Raw genomic sequence first — 18301 nt, forward strand, 5'->3', positions numbered from 1 at the left:
GTAAAAAGAGATGCGAAGCCGCAGGCGAGCAACGCCTCCCCTCCGCGCGGTCTTCTCTGCTTCTGAACCACGAGGGATCCGGGACCGCGGCTCAGGTGCGCGCGGCGGCTCCAGGTGCCCAAACGCACACGTCCTACGTGGAGCAGCCGGTGGCCGCGGCTTCTCCTTGGTGTGCAGCCGCGAGATGTGGTAACTTTGGGTTGCCCAACCTGCCCAGGCGGAGAAGTAGTCCAGTCCTTCAGGAAGAGTCGCTGGCCCCATTCAGGAGCCATCGCAGTCCCTGTCTATCATGACCGTCTGACAGGTTCCAATAGAACTATTTTTCAAACCTGCGGTATTTACAGAGACAAGACTGGACTGCTCCGTGGAGCCCAGGACGATTCCAGCATTTGAGATAATGGAGACATAATTGAGGAACAACGTGGAATTAGTGTCATGGCAAATGATCTAGTGCCTCAAGTTAATTTCACTCGGATTTTGTCGAAGAGCAGCAGAGTGACTTATCTTGTGTAGCAAGCTGCCCCCAGAAAGATTTCTTTTTCAAGCATTTAGGAAACAAAGTTCAAGTGCTCAGCCCTTACAAGTTACAGCGACAGTTTCATTCCTCAGCTTTTTAAAGGTATCATGATGTTTTTCCTTGTTTTGCTTCTAGGAAGCAGAGGATTGAGGAAATGACTTGGGCGGGTGCATCAAGGCGGCTGAAAAAGACACAGACACGCTCCCCTGGGACCTGAGCCGGTTCCCAGTCTCCCCAAAGGTGCCAGGCAAGCCTCGGGTCCCCTGGTCCGGTGCCTTGTGTCGGGTGTCTCAGGCGCCTTCTTAGGCGTCTTGGGACAGTCTGGCGAGGTCAAGGGAGGCGGGACAGCGCGAGAAGAGCAGGCAGGGGGAGAGAGCAGGACTGCGCCTCTTCTCCGCCGTGCCAAGAACACCGTCGCGGAGGCGCGACCAACTTCCCTTGGATCCGACTTTCCGCCTGGGGGCCGGGCAGTGGAACTTCAGCCCTGTCCCCTCCCCAGTTGCGGGCGGCCCCCAGAGCTGAGTAAGCCGGGTGGAGGGACTCTGCAAGGATTTCCTGAGCGCGATGGGCTGGCAGAGGGGCGGGGGCAGGAGGGCATGGAGTAAGGACCCCGAACCTGCTGAGGCCGCGCTCCCCGGCCCACGTCTCCAGCACCTCCCCACGCGCGCTCGGCCCAGGGCCACCCGCCCTCAGGGGTCCCCGCCCCTCTCCAGAGCCGTGGGGAAGCGAGCCCGGGAGGAAGAAGAGGGTAGGTGGGGAGGCGGATGAGGGGTGGGGGACCACTTGACGTCACTAGAAGGAGGTGCCGGGGTAGGAAGTGGGCTGGGGAAAGGTTATAAATCGCCCCCGCCCTCGGCTCCTCTTAATCGAGGTCCGCGGGAGGCTCGGAGCGCGCCAGCCGGACACTCCTCGCGGCTCCTCCCCGGCAGCGGCAGCGGCGGCGGCGGCGGCGGCTCGGAGCGGGCTCCGGGACTCGGGCGCAGAGGCCAGCGGGCGCCGGGCGGCGAGGATTACCCCGGGTAGTGGTTGTCTCCTCCTGGCTGGATCCGAGAAGAGGGGCGCTCGGGGCGCAGGGCCAGAGCGCGGGGCCAGCGGCAGCGGAGCGCGAGAGGACGGGCTCGGACGGCGGTGTCGTTGGCCGCGGGGAGCGCGGGCACTGGGCTAGCAGGCCGCGTCGCGCTCACCATGGTCAGCTGCTGGGACACCGGGGTCCTGCTGTGCGCGCTGCTCGGCTGTCTGCTTTTCACAGGTGAGGTGCGGCCGTGCCGGAGCGGAGCTGGGATGGGGCGGCGGAGGGGCAGAGCCTGTGGGGCCGGGGAGGGTGCGTGCGGGGAGACGAGGCTGCAGCCCCAAGAAGAGAGCCTCGGCGGGAACCTCGGACACCAGTGGCAGCAGGCACGCCTGGGGTCGCAGCGCCCTTTCTCCGAGTGGGCGCCTCGGAGGGTGGCTGGCCCAGGCCTGCGGGCATCACCGCCCACAACGGGTCTTAGCTGAGCTGCCCTTTTGCGGCAGAGTCGCTGATCCTCTACCCGGCTCCTGGGTGGGGTCTCACTGCCGAGGCTCCGGACTCCGGGCGCACGGAGCACCCGGATCGGCCTGGCACCCAGAGCCTGCCCCGGCAGCCTGGCGCGGTTCCGCGGGGTCCTCCGGAGCCGGGAGCAGCGACTCCTGAACGCCCACGAGGCTGCTTGGGCTAGGTTGAGGCCCGAGCGTTGGCGACATGGGGCACTAGCCACGACCTCGCGCCCCGAGAGGGAAGGAGAGCCAATTTGGTGGGGGTCGCGTGCCCATGGGAGCAGATGGATCCCAGCAGAGGGCCAGCGCCGGTATCCCTGGACCCGCTTCGGCCCCGAGCCCGACTGACCCCGGGACGCTCGGCGGCCGCCCGCTCCTCCCCGCCGCGCGCGGACCGCAGCAGCCACCGGGCGGGGGAGCCTCGGCGGGGAGCAGGCGGGGTGCGCGGTCCAGCCCAGGTCGCCGACGCGAGTGACCCTGACTGATCAGGGCAGCCAAGGGCCCAAATGCCGTTAAGTTACTGTATTGCGAGCCCAGCCTTTAACTCTGAGCCAAGAAAGGGCGGACGATTTGGACCAAAGGATGCGGTTTGAGGAGTAGGTGAGGCCCGCCCCCCGCTACCTAAGTCAGCGTTCGCTCGGCATTTGGGGACGAGGCGGCGAAACGGTCTGGGGCCGGGAGGCTTTATGAGCGCTTAGTGTGGAGACCGCCGCCATCACAGGTCAAAGCCCCGAGGGACTTAGGTGCTCAGTGGCGCTGAGTGGCCCAACCCCAGTTGTTCCCCTGGGCGCTGAGAACCAGGTTTCCGAGCGCCTTTCTTTTAAGCATCGTAGGGAAAAGGTAAAATATGAAACAAAACGCAACAAAACAAAACCAGTAACATAAAGTAAGTTATTGCAGTGATTCTCGGGAAGGAAAGACAGTAGGGTTGAGCATATTAAAAAACAAACAAAAATTCTTGTTAAACCCAAAAGGCAGTAATAATTAAATATTCTTTGTCGGTGGGAACACTAATTAGACCGTCAGTTTCTGAGTAACAATGGTTCCAATTAGATGGGGAACTAAACCTGGAGCCAGTGCGAAGTAGTAATGCCTGAGCACTCACCGTGAGTTGAGAAATGTGCTAAAATAACGGTATTAAGTAAAATATTGTATTTTCTATTTTATAAATACATTTTTGTTTTGAAAAGTGGCTTGTATTAAAATGTAATTGCTTAGACAATTTAAGTAATTCACCTATTATGTAAAAGTAAATATAGGTAAATAACTGTGAGTCCAAAAATATGGGGGGAGGGAAGTACATGATTTATCGGATTTTCTGCTTCACATATATTTTTGTTTCAAAAAACATGGTTGGCTTTAGTAAAGCATAGTTTTATCTGGGGCCAAAAGCATCTTAGATTGGTGGAAACTTTACAGAAACATGAGTGGGATCCTCTTGTGATTCGTCTTAGACTGTAATTTACTTACATGGGACAGAAATCTTGGGACGCTGACTTTTCTGAAAAATTTACACACGTTTTAAGAAGAAAGGGGGACAAACGTTGGTAAGATGAGAACCCTTTTCCCTTACAGTTTACAGAATGTTCCGCCAGCGGTATGGTTTGTAATTGCAAAGCGTGCATTTGAAAACCCGTAGCAAAGATCTCACAGTAAACTGATCAGCTACTTACTCTCTGAACTGCATCAGGGCTTTCAAACTGAACCAAAGGGCTACATCTCTGGGACGTAGTGTCCAGAAAGAGGTCACATTTCTGTCCTGTGGGTTAATCAGGATTCCTCTTGCACCCATCATGGACTGGGGTCTGCCCTTCAGGTGCTGTGATCTTTGAATGTTTGTGAGTTACTAATATTGTGTGTGTGTGTGCAGTGTGTGCCTGCACTGAGGTGTAAAATAGCCAGAGGTTCAGTAAGACTAAAAGATCATGCATTTTCCCCCTAGAGAGTATATTTACCTTCTCCCAAATATCACGAGAAATAAAAAGATGCCAATAATTTAGATACTCTCAAGTACTCTGTATTGCAAACTCTGTCTCTGTAAAGGATACCAGTCCTCTTTCTCCAGCTATTTCTTACTTTTAAGGAGTCTTATTTCTTCCTTTTAAGGTGCCACACCCATGATTAAAGCCACAGATCCTTGTCTTCTGCTCCCATTTTTTTTTTTTGAGTTCTTGAGCAACTAATATTTACAATTTACTATAACTAAGTGGAAATACTGAACTTGTAAAGTTTGTGAGGAAAGTCCGCATAAATAATAGTCAGTTAATCAAAATGTACACAAAAATAATACCTGTTTCCAAATTGAATATAATAAATCTCTCATAATAAAGTTAATTTACATGACAACATTTGCTCTTTTCTCCAAGGTTTTATGAAGCTATACTTTTTTTGGTCCAAATTGCCTATTTGAAATGTCAATTATTTGGAACCTGTGGCAGTCCAAATAATTTTCCAGCTGATGGATCATGTTGCAGATGAACTGCAGGTGGCCACCACTCTAGTTCCGCAAATATTTCTACTTTATTTTTTAGTACTTTGTTACACTTTTTTCTTTCCCTGTTGAAAATTCTGTAATAGGCTGTCTAGTTTCTTTTCTAATGATCACCAAGTGGGTTTTTTGCTTTCATATGTAAAATGAAGAAGTTAGAATGAATGGTTGACTTCTAAGGCCCTTTTCTGACTCTAAAATTCAATGAATGATTCCAAGAAATAGACTAAACACGGTGTCTGTCTTTCTCTTTTCTCTCTCCCCACCTTATTTATAGTTACATATAGAGTGGATGATAAACCATATGATGCTGAGGTTGTAAGGATAAATTGGGTTTCCCCTGCCATCAGTAATCAGTAGAAGGTACCTAGTCAACCAATTAACTTGGCCTGTAGTGGGCTATGTTTTGTAAGCGATGAGCTGGTATAGGATGCCCAAGCCAGTAGTAATCATTTTCCTGGGTTTTATTCACTAGCAAAATGTGTAACTCTATGAAGTAGACTCTTTTTCATAACTAGTTGCATTAACTCTTTTAAGGATACCGGCCATTTTAAACCCCTATACGTTTCTTGAATTTTTAAAATTATCATTTATTTGATCAAAAAATGGTTTTATCCTAAAGGAGTTCCAGGTTTCAACAGGGATACTAAACCCTTTACTTAAAATTAAACCGATTTTATGTTACTTTTAAGAAACACACCATTCTGGGAGGCCAAGGCAGGAGGATCACTTGAGGTCAGGAGTTTGAGACCAGCCTGAGCAAAAGCAAGACCCCATTTGTACTAAAAATAGAAAAAATTAACTGGGTGTGGTTGTGCATGCCTGTAGTCCCAGCTACATGGGAGGCTGAGGCAGGAGGATTGCTTGAGTCTAGGAGTTGGAGATTGCAGTGAGCTATGATGATGCCACTGTACTCTAGTCCTGGGAGTGAGACCCTGCCTCAAAAAAGAAAGAAAGAAAGAAAGAAACCAAATAATTACTTTGTTCTTTCCAGAAACTATCCAGGCATTTCTAAATCTACTTTGAATCTATATAATGTAGAAGTTGAAAACATGTTGCAAAAAATAGTTTTATATTGACCACAAAAATGTAATGTCCTTGAGGAAGACTATACAACCTGCTGCCATCTACACACAAAGTAGTTACAACATAACATTGGCAAAGTTATGGCCAATGTTTACCCTGGCTTGGGCAGTTGGGCAAGACACAACAAATAGAAGAGTAAGTAGCTTCTATAGTGCTTTAAATTGAGATGCGTATATGAGTGGGCGTAAGAATGGAGAGAAAGTGAGAGAAGCTATCTTGGCACTCAAATGTTAAATGCAAACCCTGCTGGTGTTAGCAGAGACCAGGCATGTCAGGTTCTAGGTTCAGCCACATGGATATCAAGTAAATATCATCATTTTTCAGTGTGTGATTGTGGATAGAGGAGGAAGGGCATTTGAAATCATCCCAAGCTTTTTTTTTTTTTTTTAAGTAAAAATATATTAGTGTGAGTGGTTGAAAGCATAAAACCATCTGCTGCATTGGTTTTAAACAATTTAATAGAACTGAACAGTCCACTCTGCTCCATGGACCTTAGTCTACTGGAGAGGCTTGTGAGCAAATGATAAGTCTCCTGCCACATGCTTTCCAGGATCACTGTTGGTTCCTCACTCTCTTCGGTGCCTTGGAAATTGCATGCTGCTGATTAAATTGCTGGGTTTTATACCAGATCGAGAGAGGGGAAGGCAATGAGAGGAATGGGGTATTTGAGGGAGGGCTTGAAAGGAAAGCCTCTGAAAGGAAAGCTTAGCACACGGGGCTGCACGGGGCTTCATTAAGGAAACGGTTCCATTGAGTCTGCTGAAGATAGTGGACTAGATTTCCTGCATTGCTGCTGGGGCGGATGTGGGGAGATGTCAAGAATTCCTGGGGATTTCCCATCGGTCTTGGTGACACTGGATGCCTGAAAGCGGTGTCTGATTGCTGCACCTCTCCTTGATTTTGAGCTCTGAGAGACTCGCTCTTGTCTCACAGACACACACATTGTAAGAACTAGATGGCACCTCACTGATCCAATCCACTCACTTCAGAGATGAGAAAACCAGCCCAGAGAAGGTCAGTGATCTTTTTTCAAAGTGAACAGCTAGCTTGTGGCAGGCCCCTGAGCAAAACCTGACATTTGTACTACAGATAACATGTCTTCTACATTTGTGTATTTCTTCTCCCCCAGACAGAAGAGAGATGTTCAAATATTTGTTTAATAACATTATTACAATGCTAACATTTCTTTCTAAATGACATATTTTTTTAATCTGAAATTTTCTTCTATTTTCTTAAAGCCTATAAGGGGTTTAAATTAAGAATCAAAATGATGGCTGCTTAGCACACCAAGAGGTTTGGTGAGAAGATTAATTTTCCTTGTGAGGACTTGGAATCCTTCTTTTGAACAGCTGTGGCTTACATAGCTGTGGCTTACGGTACTAGCTTCATCTTTCACCACTTTCCTCCGTACACCCTGGGTTCCAGCTGCACAAGCTCTACCCCAGTCAAACAAATTACTTCTTCAGATGGGCCTTCACACTCATCACTGTGTTCATACTGCTCGTCTGCCTGCAAGACCCTTTCGCTCCCTCGGTGTCCCCTCCTCCCCCACCTGCAAAATCCAGCTCAACAATCACCATCTCCAGGAGCTCCTCCTTAAAGCCCCAGACAGAACTGATGGTTTCTTCTGCTTCCCTATGGCCCCTCCAATACCTCTCACCTTGCCCTGTTAGTATTGTATGTGTCTGGGTCCTTCCTCTTTGGAAGGGAGATCATGTCATAGCTGTCATTAGATCTCTGGCAATGGATATAATGGCTGGCACAGAGGCTTACAGTACGTGTTGGAACAAATGAATGAATGAATATGTAGCCACACTATGATTTCAAAGAAGAACTCTCAGACATGAATTTATTTCCATATATTGAGGTGCCCTTGTCTGTCCATTTGGCCTCAGTTATGATGGATTACTTAGTGACTCTTCTCAATACACAATATTTATCCTCTTTAGCAAGTGACTAAGATGTAGGAAATCAGCTATAATCTTCAGCTCTCTGAGAAAACCATCTTGTAATCTCCTCCTGTTTGGGCATGATGCTCACTAGGGTCTCCGAGCCACCAAAGCCAGGCAGAAATTCTGTCTTAGCCTCTACTGGTGAGTGCTAAGCTCTTCAGCTTTATCCTACAGTGTTTTATACAATTTTTAGGGACAACAGAGCCCTCAGATTTTATGGTTCGACTTACTTGCCCTCTCGCTGGGCTGGGAGGCAAACCTGACCAACAGAGATCTGGCCCAATCTGAATCAACTATGTTTCCATAGGAGCCTCTGTTATGAGACCAGGCTGGTCTGCCTCGCTCCCGTTTTCCTCAGGACGGTTCTCAACCCTTCCTACAAATGGTTTCCTGGCAGGACCACACTACTGGGTGTGAGAAAGGCTCTTGAAAGTCTGAATCCCATGGGTTGGGCTAAAGCTGGTGCCTCCCCTCCCCAACCCCACCCTACGCTGCCCATGATCACAACATACTCCAAAACCCACTTGTCAAAGTGTGGTCCCTGGTCCAGCAGCATCAGCATCCCCTGGGAACTTAATGAATCAAAGCCTGCATTTTAATAAAATCCCAGGTATGGTTTTGGAGGGGTGGTTTGCTTGTTTGCTTAGTAAAGGATTCAAAATCAGTTGTGGCCTCAGGGCCCACGTCCTCTTCACTAACACTCTAGTGATGATCTTTGACCTGTGTGACTAAGGGACTAGACCTGGCCCAACCAGGAGCCTCTTCTGGCTCCCACATTGTTCTTGTGTCCTGTCTTCTGCTGGGAAACCTATGTCCTACTCCAAAATTCTTTACAGAATCTTGGACTCAGTTTGGACCATAATCAAAGTAAACAGACGTTGTGGTCTTGAAGAATACCATGGTTAACCAAATCATGGGTGGCAAGATCAAGGTCTCAGAAAATGTGGACTTGGTGGAAAACAGTAAAAACGGCATTGAATAGATTAGTTTTAACCATAAATAAAGTGCTACAAGGCATTTGCTTCTGAAACAGAATTACTTGGTGGTAAAAACCAGCAATGGTGAGTATCCTTCTCTGGAATCTTTGGTTGTCAAGAACGCATCACTGTGTCACTGCATCATGCTGCAGCTGATAACACATTTCATGTGCCTCCTCATGGCTTGAAATTTAATGTGTTTTGCACTTGCGTTCTTCCTTGTCTCATTATTGCAAATCTTAACAAAGGCTTTTGCCTTTTCACAGGTTATCACAATGCTTGCAGGCACTTTTTCTTAGCCTGGTCTTCTATCCTTCTATTTAATGGGTGGAGCATATATAAATGGATTTCCTTTCAAGCCACAGACACACCCATGCGGTCTACACAAGCAGAACTACAATTATCAGATTCTTCTGTTAAAAGAGGCCTGAAGTGAACCTTGCATAAATGAAAAGCTGTGGCTGCTATTACACACAAATATAAAACCACTTAAACGCAAGGCCACCTTCAGCAAAACCCACCCTGGTTATCAATTAGTCTGCCGATTGATTTCCGTGAAAGCCTTCGCCTCTCTCTAGGGCTGTGCTCCCCAGCCTGGGCTCTATATTAGAATCCTCTGGGAGCTTTTACAAATCCTCCTCTGGGAGCTTTTACAAATCCTCATGCCTGGATGCACGCCTGACCAATTTAATCACAATCTCTTGAGAGGGACCTAAGCATCAATAATTTTAAAGCCCCTGTGTGAATTTCGTCATACATCAGAACCACCTGGTGGGCTTGCAAAACGGCAGAGTGCTGGACCCCACCCCAGAGATTCTGATTCAGTAGGTCTGGGGTGGGGCCAAGAATGATTTTCTATCAAGTTTCCCTGTGATGCTGAGGTACCTGGTCTAGAGACCACACCTTGAGAACCACGGCCCTAGGGCTAGTTTGAGAGGCCTGGCCACCAGAGAGAGACCTGCCCACGTGCCAGTCTGTAAAAGGCACTGGCTCATCACTAGACATACAAAGTGTAGGAAACTGTATTTATGAGAGTTCCTACCAGGAAGAGTCAGTGTTAGTACAGTAGTAGAGTGTGGCAGAGGAATACTTAGGTCAAGTGCTAGGGTGTATACCCAATGTGACCAAATGAAGCTGCCTTCTAAGGAGAGTGGGTCTGCTTTGCCAAGAGGGGTGTGTAAGTTAGGGGCCAGAAGCAAATTGCTGGTCCAGATGATAGAGCTACTAGTAGTCTTCCGTCTCTGCCCTAGACTACGCAGTGCTCAGCCCTTCGTTATACAAATAGTGGCAAACACCATGCTATTGGCCTGTCCTGGGCACCCACGGGCCTGGGTTCAGCCCTGCTTTGCTCCAGTGTGCCCTGCAAACTGCTGTCTGAGGCTCCAGGACGCGTTGCCTCTCCATCTGAGCCTCCGTACTTCCTTGGCTGGGATCAGTGTGTTCCCACCTTTGCTATCTGAATTCTACCTGTTGGCCTGCTGACTTCCATGATGTACCAGGGGTCTTTCCCCATTGTGAGAAAAGTTTTTGCTGGTTGGGGATGGAGCTGACCCCCATCATGCACAACCATGGTGCTGGGACGCTTCTTGTGAAACACCAAGAATCTAAGCTGCTTCCCCTTCCCTGAGAGCATCGAGGGGTACCTCTAGGGCACTAATTCCTGACATTGTGTGAGATCCACTTCGGCACTTTAAATTTCAAATACAGAAAGAGCATACCCTTTAACTACCAATCGGTGCTTCTGCAGGGCTGAGGCACAATAACCACTTGTGTCTGCCATCGACTGCTACATAACAAGATGTACCAAACTGTAGTGGCCTAAAACAAAATTCATTATGCCCCATGATTCGATGGGTTAGACATTTGGGCTCGACTCAGCTAAGAAGTTTTCCTTCGGGTCTTACCTGGGTGGTTCATGCAGCTGTAGTCCCTGGCTTTGCCACCAGGACCTTGGTCCTGGGCCTCCCTGTCCACATGGCCTTTCCTTACTCAGTATTCTCGCCGGGGCTTCCTCATGTGGAGGCAGGGGTGTTCCAAGAGCGTGATGGTGGAAGCTGCAAGGTGTTCTGAGGCTTAGACTTTGGAACGCCTACATCACTCTGCCACATTCTATGGGTCAAAACGAGTCCTGGCCCAGAGTCAAGGGTAGGGAAGCAGACCGCTCTCTTGATGGGAGGAGCTGTACAGCATCGTGGCAGTGTTTTTCGATCTACTGCACCACAGTTCAACACATCACATTTTCTTTTCAGTCTAGACATTAGGCTGGGGTTTGGCCAAGAAAATAATAGTATGTAAAAATAAATACTAAATAAAGCCTTGACCCTTTTAAACAGTATCTGGGAATGAAAAAGCGGGCCCAGTGGAAGAGCCTTCCGTTTAGGGTGCATAAGCCACGGGTAAGCTGGCATGCCATGCTGGCCGCTTTTCACTGCCCTGACACCAGCAAGCGAGGGTTCCGAGTGTTGGCAGCTCTGCGGCTTTTTGAGGCTTCTATGGAAGGGGCCCTGATTTAGCACTTTCTTCTGGAGGGTGTGGAGACTACAGGGAGAGATATGCTTTGGGGGGAGGGAGAAAGGAGGGAACCAAGTGCCTTTGGCTGTTAGACACTTTGATTTACATATGTTATTTTACTCAGGCCCAAGAGGTAGGTGCAGTGCTCTTCGCTGTGAGGAAACTGTTGCATAGGTAAATTAAACACTTTGCCCAAGATCCCGGAAGTGGTAGGTAAAGCTGGAATTATTTGAATCTGAGTCTCTCAGACTCCAACCCTCCCCCCTCTCACGATGCCTTGCAGTCTAAATGAAAAGAGGAGAAGGAAAAGGAGTGTGGATGGGAGCATGCCAGTCTTTCCCTTTTTCTGTCCTTGGAGTTTGGCCATCTCCAAAGAATGTGAGAAGCCACTACCACTCCAGCCTAAAGCGGCCTTCGGAGATTCCACTGCTACATGTGGCAGCCACCGTTCACGGCTCCTTTAAGACAGACTTTTAATCATACGGGTTTTTTTTTTTTTTTATCACAGGCATTCAAGACCTTCCAAAAAAGTTAAAGTCAGAAAAGGATCCCCAAAGCCATTAAGAGCACGGTTTTTGGTGGGCTTCCAAACTGTTCTCCAATGTGTGGCTTTAAAGTAGTTCAGATGACAAAGAAGAACAGGAAGAGGCCAGCACTTGGATTCTAGAAAAGCTCTCATCAGGCAGGTCCTCTGAAAAAGCTGGGACTGTCCTCTGACAGACAGTTTCCAGGAATCCAGTGCCTACACCTTTGTGCATCAGATCCCAGCAACCTCACAACTTGTAGCTTTTCTTGAATGAAACTGGAGTACCTGAGGGAAAGACCAGAAGTGTCTTTGACCCTGAAGGCAGATGCTACAAGAATTAGAGGGAGGGAGGATACTAACTGGCCCTGAGGGAAGGGGAAGGAGTACAAGGACTGAGCCTCGCCTCAGCACAGGGTGCTTGCTACATCAGCTAGAGTAAGTCTCTTCATAGCCATCCAGCGTGTGCACTTGCAACTGTTTATAGGCTGGAACTCTGAGGCTGAGAAAAATCTGATGACTCACTGAGAGTCACACTTATTGAGCAACCAGGCCAAGATTCAAGCCTAGGTCTTTCTGATTTTAAAATTGGTGCTCTTTCCACTAACATTTACCCCAGATATCTTCAATGATAAATCTAGAAATTAAAGAAAAAGATAAGAGTTTTGTTTTCAGGGTTTAGGATAAAAAGCTGTTATATCTGTGAGAAAAGATAACTGTCCAAGAACTTTTTTCTCGAGGAGTTACTTGTCATCTGAGGTTGTCACCCCACAGGCGTTGATTTCCCTGTTTGATTGACAGGCCTTCTACAGTTAGCAAAACTGGAAGCATTTCTCCAAGTCCTGTTGCTCCTTGTGTCTCTTTCTCTTCCTTACATCACTCCCTTCACATAGTCAGACCTGCTAGAAGTCAAGAAACAGAAAACAGTGCTTTACTTCTTCTTCCTTGATCTATTACTTGCATAGGGACAATTTTTCATACCAGAATACTGTCACATTTATCAGAATCTGAGAAAAATCCTATCTTGCCACCTATGGAAGAGTTTTATCTTTCACTCCAAGGGAAAAGATGGGAAGTGTGGTCAAATGGATACATGTCTTATAGGGAAATTATATGGAGTATCCAATTATACTATTAGATTTTTCTGATTGTTTTCCTTCTCTAAGTTGGCATTAGAGAAGCCAAAAATATATGTAAACAGATGGAGAGGCAGGGATATATTAGAGAGGACTGCAAAGAAACAACGTAAAGAGCAATGTAAACTCTTGCTACAGCATTTCATCTATGATTAATGGTATTGCTTTCTTTTTGGGAAACATTGTTTAACTGTCTTTTTCAACTTAATGTCTCCTGCTGGATCAGATTTTTGTTCTCTGTTGTTCTTTGAAAATTTTTATAGCTTCAGGATCTTCTCCATTGGGAATTCTGCTAGAACTAGAGAAAAAAATGCACGGCAATTGAGTCATTATAATACCCTAGAATGGACTTTGGGTACCTATGACTTCTTGAGAGTTAGGGAATGTTTGACACACACTGTTGGTGTACAAATGAAAAACAGTTCTACCCCTCACTCACCCATCCCATCCTCTATCCTCAAAACTGGTAAATGAAAAATACCCTATGCAAAGTATTTGCCACACGAAGTCACTTAGAAGGCAAATGGGAAATTCAGGAAACTAATAGGATGCTAATTTTCAGGAATTTCTATTTCACTTTAGCCTTTTTGAACTGACATTAAACTTAGTGATTCTAAATCCAGATATATCTTTTCTTTAGAAAATTCTAAATTGTGGAAACAAAGTTTGTTTTGTTGTTGTTATTTAAAAAATGTGCTTGACAGTCCAAACAGATAGGCATGGGATTGCCTCTCTGGAGGAATTCCTTCACCATTTTGGGAGAATGTTAAATACAAACTTGAGAGGGGATGTTTAAGAAACGTATTTTCTTGCAATGATTTGGAATGTTCTTTTCTCCCATGATTTCATAAGAAAAAACAGGGATCATATCAAATTTAATTCTCCTGATGCTAAATTCATAGCCAGTCATTATTCTAGATTTATGTCCAATTTCCAACTTGAGTTCAGGCTTGCATACAAGACTGTTTTAGAACTTTTTTTTTTTTTTTTTTTTTTTTTTTTTTGTTGTTGTTGAGACAGAGTCTCACTTTGTTGCCCAGGCTAGAATGAGTGCCGTGGCGTCAGCTTAGCTCACAGCAACCTCAAACTCCTGGGCTCAAGCGATCCTACTGCCTCAGCCTCCCGAGTAGCTGGGACTACAGGCATGCGCCACTATGCCCGGCTAATTTTTTCTATATAGATTTTTAGGTGTCCATATAATGTCTTTCTATTTTTTTTTTAGTAGAGACGGGGTCTCGCTCAGGCTGGTCTCGAACTCCTGACCTTGAGCAATCCACCCGCCTCGGCCTCCCAGAGTGCTAGGATTACAGGCGTGAGCCACCGCGCCCAGCCGTGTTTTAGAACATTTTAACATATTCACTTAAAAGATGCTCAAGGGATTATCATCAAGTAACCCATTATATTTTAGTTAAAGGGATAAACATGGTTGTATTCATTATGCTATAGTTTTACCACTGAATAAGTAGTTTTTGTTTGTTTTTTGTGTTTTTCTTTTCTTTTCTTTTCTTTTTTTTTTTACAACAGGATCTCATTCTGTTACTCAGGCTAGAGTGCAGTGGTGTCATAATAGCTCACTGCAACCTCAAATTCCTGGGCTCAGGTGATCCTCCTGCCTCAGCCTCCATAATAGCTGGGACTACATGTGTGCACCACCATGCCCAGCTAATTTTTTAAAAATTTGTTTTGTAGAGATGGGATCTTGCTATATTGCCCAGGCTGGTCTTAAACTCCTGCCCTCCCACCTCGGCCTCCCAAAGTGCTAGGACCATAGGTGTGAGCCATTGTGCCCAGCCTGAATAAGTGTTTTTATTTTATGAACTTAACTATGAATTTTACTAAGATTAATCACTTGTGTTAGTGAAGAATTTGTGACTACCTATATTAAAGAATGTGTTCCTTAAACAAAACCATGCATAGTTTGGAGGAGATCTCTATTTGTTGACGTAGATTATCGTCTATATTTCTTGGTATTCACCTGTTCTACTTCTAAATGACACCTCATAAGAGGCCAGCTTAGGGCTGAGAGCTCTTTAAGAAGAAAGGCTGTTTCTGATCCATCTTTGCAGGTGTGAATCCAGCAGAGGGCCTGGCTCATGGTAGTCAGTCCACAAATGCTGTTTGAACTGACCAAAACTGTATCCTAAGCTGTTCCTCTGAGTCTCAGAGGCCCTCATAAAAGCCATGGTTCTGCATCGGTTTACCTTCCAGAAATCCATGTGTATATGTGTGTATAAGTAGAGGAAGTTGGCAGAAATATATCCAAGAGCTGGCAGTAATTCTCCCAAAACGTATGTGATGTTCTGTTCCTTGAATCTGGGCCATCCTCTGGTCTAGTCACTGCTCTCTTGTGCTTGGCTGAGCTTGCCCATGTTGTCCTGAATTGACCCTGGACTCAGGATCGAGAATGTGAGTCTAAGCTGCCCAGCCGCTAGAGAACTGATTCCCAAGAGACTGTCTTTGAGATGAGCCCTCCTGCTGGGATACTCTTCTTAGCTGGTCAAGGTTCCCACACAGCCCACAAGAAAGACAGCTGATCGAGAACATTTAATTTCTAGGTACGCCAACGCAGCCTGAAATACTAGGTAATGTTGCTATTGCTGCATTGTTTTTGCCACCTAGGATAAGAACATTTTGATTGAAAATGATTTCCTCTTGGCTCTGGACCATCCACGGTATAGGCTGGGTGAACAGGGAAAAGGAAAGTCAAGTTAAGCCCCAGCTAATGTATCCCATCTGATCGTCTCTTTAATCCCCTCTTTGCTGACTCTCCACCCCAGTACACTCTTCCATGGTGCCCTATTTCAACAAGCACAATGTGAACCGGGTATCTATTAATATTCTAAAACATGGTTACTTGTAACTTGTTTTCCAGTGTCAAGTGAAGTCATGTAGACCCCGGACTAAAAAAAAAAAATACGCAAACCAGAGCATTGGAAAAAGACGATAGAGCCGTTTCCTCTCAGTGAAGAGGCCAAGGAAAGCAAAGTTGTAAAAAGCAAGAGAATTTAAGAGAAGTTGTTAGAAGAAAACAATTGTTTAAAAGTAAAATGAAGCTTTAGAGGGTTTGGAGATTTGGAAGTCTTTAAAGAGCGAAGGAGAACCTGGGGTTTCCTTTAGCAAACGCACACTCGTCCCTTCAACTTCATTCTGCTGAGAGAATGCCCCTCGCTCTCTGGGCTGGGTGAGGCACCGCTACATCTGGCACTTCTTCATGATAAATAGAATGTCATTTTATACTTATATAAACAGTAATTCTATATGTATAAAATTACGTATATCCATATATACTTATTTATCTGTTGTCCAAGCTAAGTTATAAACACTTTACAGAAAGCACTCTTGTTTGCCTTGTTTATTATGGTATCCCTCTCTTAGTATGTGTTCAAAAATATTAAGTAAAAGAATAAATGTTGAGGTTAAATGTTGGAGAAATCAACAAGGCAAGAGGGTAAGAGGAAGGGGTCACATAGGGAATGTAGTGGGGAAAAGACCAGGGTTGGCTGGCAGTAAAAGAGAGATAAGAAGCGTAGATAGATGAGAGTGAAGAGTTCCCAGACTCCTAGGATTGTGCCTGGGAGTCCAACCCTTAACCCAGTCCATCAATCTCATCCCAGGGTGGCTTAATTCCATGGGAACGGCTCTGGTATTGGGAAGCTTGCTACCTCTCCACAGAGGTTTTCCTTCTGGTTTTATGTGACTTCTACTTATTAGTTTTAGTCTTGGCCTCCAGAATGAGCTGATCCACAAGTTATTTCAAAGCTGTTAGGTTGGTGGCCAATTGATAACAGAAATTGTTGTTGTTTTCTTCTACCAGAGATGTAATATCTTGGATGATATCAAAAAGGCTAATTTCTAGAAGTAAAGTTCTAGATAGAGTAATGAAAATGTATGAGTAAAAGTGCCCTGAGAATGAAAACCAATATTCTCCAGGTTTTGGGTACAAACAACTCAAAAGTTTTCTATGGGTATTTGTAAGGAAGGCCTTAATATCACATACTGAAAGTGAGTGAAAACGTTCAGCAAATTATTTCTGTTAAAAATCGAGATACTTCTGGTGGAAACATATTGCTTTTAATAGGTTACTTTCCCTTCCAGAAACTTGACTGTCAGCAAGACTTATATAACATTAATTCCAGCTGAGATAAGATTAAAAAAAAAAAAGAGTTTGCAAAATCTTAGGAAGGCACAGCTATTACAAATATTTACTATGTAAATTGAGTCTTAAGAAAATGTGAAAATTAAAAGAATTCAGAATAAGGCCAGGCGTGGTGGCTCACGCCTGTAATCCTAGCACTCTGGGAGGCCGAGGCAGGAGGATGGCTCGAGGTCAGGAGTTTGAGACCAACCTTAGCAAGAGTGAGACCCCGTCTCTACCGAAAAATACAAAGAAATTAACTGGACAACCAAAAATATACAGAAAAAATTAGCTGGGCATGGTGGCGCATACCTGTAGTCCCAGCTACTTGGGAGGCTGAGGCAGTAGGATTGCTTGAGCCCAAGAGTTTGAGGTTGCTGCAAGCTAGGCTGATACCACAGCACTCTAGCCCGCGCAACAGAGCGAGACTCTGTCTCAAAAAAAAAAAAAAAAAAAAAAAAAAGAACTCAGAATAAAAAAGTAAAGTTTAATCAATATGTCTGCTCCATTTTCTAAGCAAGATTAGTCTCCAAAATATGTGTAATGAAAAGCAATTATATTTCAAATTGTTCAATTTAGAAGGAAACTGATTTTGATAATAGGAAACACAACGGTCAAGAATAGTGTTTAATGAGTCTCAGAAAGTATGCTAATGTAGCTTTCAAAAACTCAATTCCCCTATGATGGATAAGTTTATTGCACACTCTTGGCCATTTAAATCTCAAAGGTCAGAGGGTTTGTGTTTAGTATTGATTGCAAAGACAGAGATCTTCTCAGCTTTCCTCTTAGTGAGTGAATTTAAAGCATCCCCTTTATGGACAGTGTAAAAGGCTTCAGAAAAATGTTTTCTATGTAGTTTGGGCTTCATAAAAAAACTGTGTGAAAGTAAGCTAAAAATTAATGTCAGAACTTTATCACACTCAGCCTTCCAATCTCATTTTATTTCTCCCCTATTTTAATATGCAAAGCCAAAGGTATTCTGCCATTATTTGTGATAGATTTTAAAGTTGAAAATGTTGAAGGGTATATGAAGAGACTAGACCAAACTGCGCTATAATACCATTTTTGGCGTTTCCTGCATGGATCGCTAAGCCCCCTGCATGGGCTAAGGTGCATGCTTGTCTGTCTGCCTGCTTGCTAGCCTTTCTTCATTTTGTTATACAAAAATGCTAAGGCATTATTTTGGATTCAAAATTAAAACTTGAACAAGATGCATTTTTATGATTACTCAATGGCATCACAACATTGCAGCTCCATGACATACTCATTTTTTCCCCAGAAATAACTGTGTGCAGATCTGAAGATTATCTGCGTCACATGACAGGTTATAAGCCATGGCTGAATAAAATAAAAAGGTTCCAATTCCGTCTCTTATGCTTTAATCATTACGTGGTGTGCTCCTATACTAAAATGATAAAATATTTCTCAGATCTTCTCTGTGAGGCTTTCCTTCTAAGGGAA

The 18301-nt window shown here is 45.3% G+C and overlaps 1 protein-coding gene across 2 annotated transcripts in view; it reads left to right on the forward strand.

Moving 5' to 3' along the window:
- The first annotated feature begins 1382 nt into the window (after nt 1-1382).
- FLT1 (fms related receptor tyrosine kinase 1) overlaps nt 1383-18301 on the forward strand; it is a 162564-nt gene continuing 145645 nt past the window's right edge. For both annotated transcript variants that reach the window (XM_069467741.1, XM_069467742.1), the window contains exon 1: nt 1383-1766. In XM_069467741.1, the coding sequence (XP_069323842.1) occupies nt 1703-1766 (64 nt within the window). In that variant the 5' untranslated portion in view covers nt 1383-1702. The remainder of the gene's footprint in view (nt 1767-18301) is intronic.

This window comes from Eulemur rufifrons, chromosome 4, assembly GCF_041146395.1.
Source record: "Eulemur rufifrons isolate Redbay chromosome 4, OSU_ERuf_1, whole genome shotgun sequence".
NCBI classification, from domain to species: domain Eukaryota; kingdom Metazoa; phylum Chordata; class Mammalia; order Primates; family Lemuridae; genus Eulemur; species Eulemur rufifrons.